The 12,228-nt window shown below is 41.8% G+C and overlaps 1 protein-coding gene across 1 annotated transcript; it reads right to left on the bottom strand.

Moving 5' to 3' along the window:
* Window positions 1-2,183: 2,183 nt before the first annotated feature.
* On the bottom strand, window positions 2,184-9,099 carry slc13a5b (solute carrier family 13 member 5b; the record flags this gene model as incomplete). The annotated part of the gene is made up of 12 exons (XM_080527715.1): window positions 2,184-2,309; window positions 2,483-2,620; window positions 4,337-4,498; window positions 5,074-5,198; window positions 5,319-5,425; window positions 5,698-5,910; window positions 6,056-6,178; window positions 6,739-6,913; window positions 7,275-7,504; window positions 7,724-7,860; window positions 7,980-8,108; window positions 9,001-9,099. 12 exons carry the CDS (start codon window positions 9,097-9,099, stop codon window positions 2,184-2,186), a joined length of 1,764 nt encoding a protein of 587 aa, XP_080383841.1.
* Between the last annotated feature and the right edge of the window lie 3,129 nt (window positions 9,100-12,228).

The following is a 12,228-nucleotide window of genomic DNA, read 5'->3' as shown; positions in this document are numbered from 1 at the left end:
GTTGACAACAGGGGGTTACAGTAAAGGTATTCACACAGAGCATATTCTGACCCTGCCAGGTTCATGCATTGACTCATAAAGGGGATTGTGACACAGCTCTCTATCCAGGTGTAGTCATTCAGCCCATGCTGGGGGTGCAATATGTTTTTTATTGGATCAGTGTGGCCTTTATTGGATCAATGTTGCCTTGTGTGATCAGTAACCTTGCCTGAGATGTGAAAATATGTACGTTAGCTCCCCGAAAGCTTTTTTCTTTTCTACAAGCAGTGTCCAAAGTTAACAGTTGCTATGCAAAGAAATCTGAATTGTGGATTAGTCTCATGGCCCATAGATGACATTCAGGCTTGTAAGGAACTATCTCTACACATTACACCACACATTTTGTAATTTGGGTGAACTATCACTTTTAAAACACATTCCCAAAACTGCATGGAAGGCCATAATTTCAATGGACAAAAGAACTCTGAGAAAGCACTGACATTCTGGCTATAGTTTCAAGGCAAGGTCATGGAGAGGGAGTCAAAGTGTTAGTCACTCTATTTGTTAAGAACAGACTGTCTGTTCCTATATATAAAAAGGGCACAATGCCATGGTCATGCTCTTGCCAGTACTTTATCCCAAGATGAAATGTGGTGTAATTTCACAGTGTTTCCTGCATTTCATGTGGGATTTTAACAAGACATATATTCCTATACTTGAAGGGATTTCTCGTATAGCTTACTTGAAGGGTTATTTGTGTAGATTCCTTAGCCAAGACAACCAACCGTTTCTTCTTTCATTCTGTAACTCATGCAAGTTAGTTTTAAGGACCAGCTACGTTAAGGTAACATGTTTTCTCAAGGAATGGTAACAGGCAGAAATTCTTGGTAAGAAATAAATAAATTGAGCATAACGAAACACAACCTTTATGAACACAAGATAAGTTTGGATTTGGTGGGCTTAAAGATTAATAGATACTTTTATTTCCCTCTCCACTTGTTTCACACAATCAGTTTATCACAGTTGAATAAATCAGTGAGATCTGGTATTGATGCCTGAGCCCATAAAGCCACTGCACAAACATTTCATTGACATTTTGGTATTTCAATTGTATATTATAGTATATAACAGTGTGCGGTTGTAAACACCAAACAAAAATAAACCAGCTATTACTCATAAATATAAATAATATTTATATTTATTATATGTAATATTTGGACATACTATGGTTATTTGGTTCAATCTGTGTTGATGTCTTGGGATTTCAAAATTGTAAAATCAGTAGGCTTAAATTGGAATCTAGCCTAAATCCAGCCTTAGACTAGACTCAAATTTAAACCTATATTACTAATATTACATGTTATAAATCCTAAAATAATAACACACATTGAACTAAATAACCATAGTATGTTCACAAATCAATGTGTTTACACAAAAAGGGATTTCAAGTTGCATTATTCAAAGTTCAAGTGACGTTGTAAGTACAAAACACCAAGTTTCAGTAATCAATGTAATGTGAAAGTACTAGCACTATCAGAACTTAATCTTAAAAGGCTAGATTAGCAAGGAGAGAAGAGAACATAATGTACATTATCTGGTACTACATACTGTAGTTCACAGGTGTCTCTGCTACATTGTGCAAATAAAAGTGTATCAATGCAACCCTGGACCTTGAGATGTCCACTACACAGTATTGTAAACATGTCTGTATTTCCAGACTAAAATGTCTGATCTAAAATGCTAGAATGAATACAAACTAATAAAGTTGAGGCTGTACTGTAGGCTGGGGTCTACTTAAGAAATGGAGAAAATGGTCTTTTGACGGGGATAAATACTGTCTTGGGCATTTCTAAACAATTGGCAGGCGGGGTATCCCTTACTGTGTCTTGTAGGGCAATGTTTAAGACCATACAGTACATTGCAGTAATGAAAATACATCCACCAGTATTTTTCACCCATCATCATTAATCTCTCTAGTGTTACTTATCCATCCATCCATCCATCCATCCATCCATCCTGTCTTTCCACAGCATGATCCATCCGTGTCAACGGTGATAATACGCCTGGTGGCGTTTACATTCCAATCGCAACTAGTGTGCCTAGTCACACTGTGCTGCCTTTCTCTCCTTGGGGTCTCTGCCTGGCTCTTGTGGATGGGAAGGGAAGGACAGGGGCTCTGTGTGCATGTCCCATGGCCTGGCCTATCAGTTGGCTGTGGCATTGGCCCAGGTAGGGAAGGAGTCCAGGTTGAACATAGCCCTGCCCCAGCTGTTGATGGCCAGAGTGATGCAGAGGATGCCTATAATGTTCATGACTATACCCGCCCTGGCCTGTGCGAGAAGAGGAGAATATTATTGTCCATAATCACAGGGAAATGGACATTTGTATTTGTGTTTTGGGTCCGATCTCACTGTTTAATTATAATTGTAGTGTAATTAGTCTTGTAATACACTCTACTTAAGTTTAGGATTAGGGTTATTACTGTAAGTGTGTGTAAACTCACCATGTCTGAAACCTTGAGGTAGCCATAAGAAAAGACGATGGCATTAGGTGGTGTAGCCACGGGCAGCATGAAGGCGAACGAGGCACTGAGAGTACAGGGCACCATGACGTACAGGGGATTCATTCCAATGGATTGGGACTGAAATAAACACACAGAGGGCCCCATGATTAACAGAGGTTAAGTCAATGGTGTGAGACAGTATTGCACACCCTGAAATGGCGAGTTGCAGCATTCAAGACTCCCATTTAGCTAGAGCACAATGGAGGCCAGACATCGTTCACTGTCTGTCTCTGAGACTAGAATGAGGACTTAATGACAGTAGGAGGAAATCGCAAATTCTTTTTGTGATGAACTCTATTAGTCAGAGACCACTTAACCTAGTCATTTTTTATATCAGGAACTTGACCTGTCTACTAAATATGAAGGTCTCTAAAGAGGACGCTAGGATCACAGTATTGATTGAAATTGTCACAGTAGACTTTTTTTTTTAAAACACTTAATAAACCCACTGAACTCCAAACAAAATGCAGAATACAAAGTAGACACACACTAATAGTCCATTAACATTTTGTGAACACGCTAACAGGGGAGAAAAATGTGGTATGTGGTGAAAGTGGAGTGATTGGTTAAAATAGTTTTTAATGATAGCAGATATTCTTGTCAAAAAATTATATCTTCATTCTATAAACAACAAGACACAAAATTACATCTTAACTACATCTGCACCGCAATCACTGACTCACAACTCACTCAAAGTGTTCGTAATTCTAGGCTCAGAACCTTCATTAGGTGGGTGTAAGTAGGATGTCATTCTTCAAGATGGTATGTTTTGGGTCTGATGTTTTGACTCATGAAAACAAGAATTTAAAAAGATCCACAAAAGAAACAAGCATGGCATAAAACCACATTGTAAGAACAGAAAGAGATTACAATACAGTACCATTTGGGCATGTACGAAATTGCTGAGTCTCACCATTTTGTCCACAACTATGTGGTTTGAAAATACTTTTCATGTCAATAACAAGTGTCTCCTTCATGCTGTCACGCTCTTTCATAATGTTATCATTAATTATATGATGGGCTCCTTCATTATAACAGGCTGGAAAGACATCCCAGACAGAGACATATAGCCAGACACACAAGCACCAACCCTGGCAATGTGTCCTCCCCACTCTTGTCTGAATGTACCCATTTCCAAATGTGAGTACTGCCACCCTTGTGTGCCCCCTTGGCTCTGCCCATAATAAATCCCTCTCACAATACCCCTGCTTGGCACATTCTGGCCCGGCCCAGTCTTGGTGTTCACTGCCCTGACACTGCTTGACTACTGGGCACAGTGATACCATTCTTCAGCGTGGATGGAGTGGGCACCACTACAAGACACTGGGCTGAATTTGTGTGTTTGGCAAGATGCCTAATGAGAGGAGGGGCCCAGGGAAGGGGACCAAACACATTCAGCCCAAATGGGTAACTAGAAGCCAGGGCAACCAAGCAAGGGATTCTACAGTAGGCCGGCTTCCCCTGGGAATAGTTCCAATGCTGGACTCCAATTGAGGAGCATTTTCAGTCAGTTTCCACTGGGAAGTGCTTCACATCAATACGCTGTTGGGGCCAGATACAAGTACACTGACAAGTGCTGCATGTACTGTGTCAAGTGTCGTTTTTCCAATTGTGACCCGTGCTTTAAATGGACCCCATTCCATAACAGTACCATTGTTCTTATTTTAATGTGATATTCTATAAGATGTGCCGGTGTTCAAGCAGTGGAAAATTGTAGGTGTGTTCCTGCCCAACTCGAGCACTGATTGTAACCCTGCTTCTAGTTGTTTACTGTAGCTGTGTCTTGAACCTTACCATTGAGGCTAGGACAGGCAGGAAGAGGGTGGCAGTGGCCACGTTGCTGGTACACTCTGTGAAGGTGGCAATTAGAAGACACAGGATGACAGCGATGGCCCAAGGAGGAATGGTGTGCAGAGGAGTCATCTGATCACCCATCCACTTGGACAGCCCTGATACCTGCAAGGGTACATACAACAATATCATACCATACCATTAGACAATCATGCTGTTCTTACAGTATACCCTAATTATACTACAGGACCAAACCGAGCTGAGCTGTACTGTGCTGGCCTCATACACATCTACTGTATCTCAGTTGTTGTGACCATGGGAAAAGAAATGATCCGAGCCAGCACAGTACGGTTTGGGTCAACTCTGTAATGCCTAAAGCCCTTGACAGCACCAGATATATGTGACAGCAGCTGGTGAAAGCGAGAACAAGTCGGCAACCGACCACATGTTCTGACTTTTATTCCGATTATTTTTTTAAATAGACCATTGCATTGCAATATTTTGGCTTGACTAGCGAGTGTGTCACTGATCTTCAACAACGTTGAAATTAATTTAAATTTTTCAGAATAAAAGTCTGAACATATGATCGGTTGCCGACTTTCACCAGCTGCTGTCACATATACTGCCAGACGAGTTACAATGATTCCATGATTTACAGCTATACAGCTGTTAACCAAGGCTACTCATTGGGTTGACATCTACAGTACAGGTACAATACACATATTCCCCCTGGCTCACACCTCGCTGCCCTTGGCCAGAGCGAATCCTCCTCCTAGGAGAAGCACGATGCTCCAGGGCAGCTTCTTCTGAGCCACCTTCCAGGTGAGAAGGGGCGGTGTGGGGGCAGCTGTGTGCTGGGCTGGCTCTGTGTGGAGTCAAATCATAGTAATAGTGAAGTAGAAAACAGCGACATATGCGTCTCTATTCAAGTGAAATGAAGTGGAACTGTATTCATAACCCAGGTCTGGTTACTAATAGGGTTCACCTATATCATAGCCACGGGATATCCAGGAACAGAAGCTGGGTGCCTTGGAGGGCAGGACGAAGAGAAGGACAGCGACGAAGACTGCCACTGTAGCGTCAGTTACATATCTGGGTAGTGGAGGGATATAAGCATGGTGACGATCTGTAAGCATTCATTTGAGGTGAACCTCATTTCACCTCATTCACTTGAGGTGAACTATTTTTATTTATGTTATCTCATTAACAATACATGGAATATATATATATGTGTGTGTGTGTGTGGTCTAAATGATATTGCACTCGTAGAACAAAAGGTCTATCGCCCCAAATACTTCTAAGAATCTAAGAGTGTGCTATGTATTGTATGTACAGTATTGCTCTTATAATCCATTAGGCCTTACTCTGCGTCAGAGTTGAAGACATGTGTGGCCCAGCCTGAGGTGAAACCAGGGTCTCTGGTGAACCACAGCACCACCAGCAGAGTGAAGAGACCCAGGACGCTCAGCTCCCCAAACAACATGGGACCCAGCTGGCGATGCTGCTCGCGGATCACATTATATGCAGCAATCTCCTTCTCTGTCTTCACTGCTCCACAACCCCATGTCTTCTTAAAGCTGCCGAGGTAAGGAACAAGAGACGCTGTGAGATTATTTCTGGATATATATTATGAATGCATTATAATGTATTATACCTGCTACTCTATGTAAAGTAGAAAACCACATTTAAATGGTTTTTAGGCTATCATCCTCAAAAACTCACTTGAATCCCATGAAAAGAAACTGTAGCCAGAGCCATGCCAGGGTGAGCATGAGGATCATGTTGGGGAAAGCAAAGCCGAACCAGGAGGCAAAGTTTATGACGTCTCCATTTTGAGGAAAGAGCCTGAGGGAAACACGAATATGAAGTAAAATACTGTGTCTAAGGCAAAGCTTTGTGATATGATATAAAAGATGCATTGGTTTGGATCGACTGAGTTTCAGCTCAAACAATTCAGGAAGTACATTTAGAGGGGCAATCTGGGATTCAATAAACAACAAAGTGGTCATCCCAACACTTTCTTTGGTAAACAGCTGCTAATGGAACCACTCTCAAATTCAGAATCATAACAGAATTATGGATGCAAGAACTGACCATGCATGAGTTCAAAATTAGGGTTTTAACCATATTTTGAAGCTATAAAGTGTTTTTTACAATTACATTAAACAACTAAAACAAGCTTTTATTTGGGATTCTGATAGGGTAAGACAGTTTCACAAGGTACCAATCCCAGATTGCCACCCATTCAATTACAATAAATTGACTGCAAATAGGACACTCATTTTCAATGTGTTCTAAGTAAACTGAAAATGAGAGATGTTTTTGTAATCTCACATAGTTTCCTGAATTAAGATCCTATGACCTCAAGCCTGTTGAAGACAATCCAGGGCTGAGGTGGTACTCACTGGTTCATTTGGCCTGTGAGCACCAGGTTGGGGCCAGTCCCTGTGAGGGTAGCAGTACCACCGATGCTGGCAGCGTAGCACACACACAGTGTCATCCCCTTACACATCCTCGTCCTCTCTGCTGCCTCCTCCAGCCGAGCTGCCTCTACTGCCACATCTAAACAGGTCACCACCACTGGACATAAACAGTCAAATGGAGATTTAGATAGGGGGTCAATATGGGCCAATAAGTTGGATGTAAGGAAAAAATGCTTTCTTCTCCCGTCCCTGTTGGAAAAACCCTTTGAGGAACACTTCTGGTTCGAGATAGAACTTGTTTTATAGAGTATACTATAAACGGTTACATTCTCCTCAAATGCTTTTCTTTATGATCACTTTCAGAACACTCACAAATGCACTGTTCAGATGTATTTCCCCCCCTTCCCCTATTGTCTTACAGGTAGTGTTATTCCTTTGCAATGCTCAGAGCTTCAACCAGTGCAGAGGCAGCTGTCACACTCTCTGACAATGCCTCCCTCCCCCACTCCGCTGCTCACCTGGCCCCTCCCCCTGTTTCCCTGGCTGTCCTGCTGGGAGTTTGCTCTCTGTCTCTACCGGCTGGGCCTGCTCCTCTTCAGTGCTGAGGATCTGGGGCATCTCTGTGTCGCTGTGGGTGTTCAGCTGCTGCAGCACCGCCTGCACGATGGGCACCATCATGGCCGTCGTGGCGGTGTTACTGATCCACATGGAGAGGAAGGCCGTAACACCCATGAAGCCCAGCATCAGACTAGGAGGAGAGGAACATATCCCCCCAAAACATATTTATAATGACATAACAACACATTTATAAACAACACAACAACAACAACCTTGTAACTGTAACATCGGTGGTTGTAAAGATGAACTGATAGCACCTATCAGTTGTAGATAATATATCTCTCTAGAATGCAAAGTCCCAAACATGGTGGGGGCTATTGTTGTGGTTGGTCAGTGGAGGTTCACTCACAGAGCTGGGCGCACTCCTACGATGAGCAGCACCCTCAGTGCAATCCGCTTGTGTAGGTTCCAGTGCTCTACTGCAACTGCCACCAACAGGCCACCAACAAACAACATGTTTGTGTCCTTCAGGTACTGCATACACACCTGTAAGAAAGCCACAGTGACTCAAGCGCTCACTGTAATGTGTCATCTGTTGATAATGAGATGGTAATGCAGCCAGTCATTCATGTGTTGATTGTGTTGTATTGAAGAGGCTTTCTTACGTCTTTGGACTCCATGATACCAAACATGGGGAAGAGTATGACTGGGAGTAGAGCTGTGACAGCCAGGGGTAGGGCCTCTGTGCACCAGTACACGGCCATCAGCACGATCACATAGGCACATCCTGCCTCCTGTACACACACACACACACACACACACACACACACACACGCGCGCGCACACCCACACGCACGCACACACACACACACACACACACACACACACACACACACACACACACACACACACACACACACACACACACACACACACACACATCCAGAGAGAGAGAGAGAGAGAGAGAACAGTGTCAAGCATGTCAGCATAATTTCCACTATTGAGCAAGCCCTTTTACTGTAAGTCCACTTATTTGCTCAATAGTTAGGGACTAGAGTGATTCCACAGAAAATGCCATATTAAATCTAGCATATTCAGGAAAAGTGTGGAACCTGTCTCAAACATCAACTGTCCATATTACGTAATCTTGAGTTTGGACTGAGACAAAGTGATGTGAAGTGATGCAGTTAAAGATCAACCAGTGTTTTGCTCAATGTCACCTGATTGCCATGGATTTATAACACTTGCCAGACTACACATATCAGCACTCTACAGTTAGGTGTGATGACATAGTTAAATATTCATTCTTCCACACTGAAACTGCAAACAATGGACATGCCTAACATACTAACACCCCTGTGATTGACTGATGGAGCAGGGAAAACAGAGCGACAGACTATTCATTGTGCAGGTTGGCTGCATCAACAGGTGCAATTTGAAGAGTAACCAACCAATTCAGTGACCAACTGAAACAGAACACCAACCAACACAATTCAACCTGTACACAGGTAAATGCAAGGACTGCATCTGACGCAATTATGAAATCCCCAAAATTGGCTAAATAGTTTATTCAACTACAACATATAGTAAAACATTAGATGAATTTGCTGCTGATCAGAGCACTCAAAACTATGCTGTACACCAAAAATGAAAGACTAGACCTAACTGTTGTAAAAATGTAATTACCTTGGTTCCGATGACTAAAGGCAGCGGGAGGAGAATAAACGGGGTAACGAACAGAATGATCTCATTCTTCAGACATAGAAGCCTTTTCAGAAATGCCATTTGACTTCAGTGAAAACGGAGGAAAAGAAAGTTCGTCCACTAAGGACAGTCCTTTTACATCGCGGGGGGAGAGGGGAAGTGGGAAGTCCCACAGCAGATAATAGGAGAGAGAAGAGAGGGACTCGTGAAACATAATGAGGGGAGAGAGAGAGAGAGAGAGAGAGAGAGAGAGAGAGAGAGAGAGAGAGAGAGAGAGAGAGAGAGAGAGAGAGAGAGAGAGAGAGAGAGAGGGAGAGGGAGAGAGAGAGAGGGAGAGAGGGAGAGGGAGAGGGAGAGAGAGAGAGAGAGAGAGAGAGAGAGAGAGAGAGAGAGAGAGAGAGAGAGAGACACTTGACAGACCATGACCCGGTCATGTCCAGTTAAGCATAGCTTAAAGTTTTAATGTGTATCTTAAAACATAATAATAACGAATGTTGGTTCTTCTGGGGAAGTCAAGCGCGTTCATTTATAAACAGTAGGCTACTATATTATGATAATGGAACAACTCAAGCGTCAGGTGTTATGTGTAATGATTGATTTGAAATGATTTCATCTTCATGTCACAGTTCGTAGACGATGGGTCATTGTTGATTGTTAAAAAAATGTAGAGTGATGATAGAGGAACATCACTGAAGATGTGTCCAGAGGCATCAGTAGATGTATGTACACAGAGATGTATAGACATCTTTGAAAAATAGTTCATAGTACATTATGTGCTCTACACAGTGCAGATTTGGTACTTTGAGTTTGTATTTATAAACTAGACTGTACAAAACTTTTTTCCCAACGATTTCAATACATCTCTGGTCTTTCAATACATCACTCTACTTTGGAGCACTTCTAGTATCAGGTTAGTTTGAAGCGATGTCATTGCAAATGTTTCTGTCTATTTAGTCCGGCAGCCACACACCTCAAAGTACCAAATCTGCACTGTTTGTGTATGCCAATTTTAAAGTTCAAAATTGTATATACTTTCTGTTGTGTAATTTGTGCTCATTTCAGCAGAAAATATTGTGATCCCATCAATTTCATTCATGTTTTAACGCTTTTATTTTGAAGCCACGGAGCTAACGGAAGTATTAATGGAGCTATATGAAGCTTCAGGAGGGAAATTGAAATCAACACTTGATTGTAAAGTCAAAGGAATGAAACGTCTCTCTTTATTTGATTGAAATTGAGAAACAACTCCTGACATACTGTATACTTTGATGTTATTATTGATTTGTTTTCTCCCTTTTATTTAGGGTTGAACTGATTTGGCTACATGTATACTTTGTTGTAAGTCGCTTTGGATAAAGGTGTCTGCTAATGACAAAAATGTAAAGGTATACTCCTGGTCAATGACTATGAATAGTGCATAGTGTTAATGAATATATCAATTAATGTTTGTGTCCTTCAGGTACTGCATACACACCTGTAAGAAAGCCACAGTGACTCAAGCGCTCACTGTAATGCTGATCCAGAGAGAGAGAGAGAGAGAGAGAGAGAGAGAGAGAGAGAGAGAGAGAGAGAGAGAGAGAGAGAGAGAGAGAGAGAGAGAGAGAGAGAGAGAGAGAGAACAGTGTCAAGCAGGTCAGCATAATTTCCACTATTCCACTATTACTGTAAGTCCACTTATTTGCTTATACTGTACATCGTGTCCATTGACAGAAACATACAAGACAACAAACATGCACTTTATTTAAACATAATGCAGTGCAACATAGTCATAACACATGTTTCGTGTAATCAGAGGAGGCTACAGTTTCAAAGTCTTAATCATGAGATAGTGTTATTATACTTTCTTTACTCTTCTTGCCAGAGAGTCGTTGGGATGAATGGCAGCTGAACCAGCATAAATGAACATGTGTAGGCTATGATGAGCCAAATTGTGCGTGTGTGACAGTGAAAATACCACCGCTCATCATAATCAGACTTCGCTGAGGTGCCGGAGGCTGAAGAGTATCAAATGGAATGAACTGCAAAAATCTATGTTTTATTGCGAGCTTTCGGTCTTTCATAGTCCTTCATCTTTTCATAGAAGGTCTATGAAAAACCCACATCTCACAATTACACATAGATTTTTGTACAGTTTTGACTGTGCGGATGCTGGTTCTTTTCATTGCGTGTGTTGACAGTAATGAGTATACTTTGCTGCTGGTGGTGGCTGACCAACTCTTCATTTGTGTCGGTAATTGTCCGTTTTCAGACATCTCGGTTACAACTTTCATGCCGTCACATTTCTCCTTCTTTTGAAGGCAAGCGAGTCATGTTATTACACTGAGGGCCGGTTTCACAGACAAGCCTAATTGTAGACTAAAAAGCATCTTCAATGGAGATTTTACATTGAAAGTGTGATTTAGTCCAGGACTAGGTTTAAGCCTCGTCTGTGAAACCGATCCTGAATGTCATAACTTTAAACGGTTTGTGCTTAGTCAAGGGTTGTTAAAGTGATTATTCTGATACTCTTACACTAGAAAAAAAGGGTTGTTTGGCTGTTATTGTAGAAGGACCCGTTGAAGAATGAATCCTAAAAAACTTAAATGTCTGAGACATTAGGCTAAGTATTGTGGTTATTAAAAATGATAACGTTACAAAGTTACAGTCGGAAAAAACGCATGCAAATGCATGAAGCCTCATAAAACTTGATGTCAAAAATGACATTAATTAAATTGAAGCACCCTGTGAAAAACTCCAACACAGCAATTGATGTAACTGTGAATATAAAGGGCATTACACTGCCACCTTGTGGACTTCCGAGCCACAGCTAAATTGTTGTAAGCCTATCTTTTAACAAAAAAATCTTAGAAAGTCACTGGAAGTAAGGAAATAACCTATTTGTAAAGTGATGATATCTTTATTCAGGAAGCAAACGGTTCAGAACATTGACCTCTCCTAGAACTATAACGCTTTACACGTCAGACCGATTTGTGAAGTAGGCCTATATTAAAAGCATTAGGCAAAATGAAAAGAATAGTACAGTCCTATTATAAGCAGAGCATAGACATTACTAGACAGACGTGTGCGGTGGTCCTGACGCCTGGAGGAATCACATGAGCGCGCGCGTGCGGGGTACAGGGTTGCCAGATGAGATTGGCAATTTCCAGCCTAACAACAGTCTAAAAACCGCTAAATTCACCAAAATTCAGCCCAAAACCTATTGTCAGAAAA

The sequence above is a fragment of the Nansenia antarctica genome (genome assembly GCF_963989245.1).
Source record: "Nansenia antarctica genome assembly, chromosome: 3".
Lineage (NCBI taxonomy): Eukaryota > Metazoa > Chordata > Actinopteri > Argentiniformes > Microstomatidae > Nansenia > Nansenia antarctica.
This window is presented reverse-complemented; position numbering and strand designations above follow the sequence as displayed.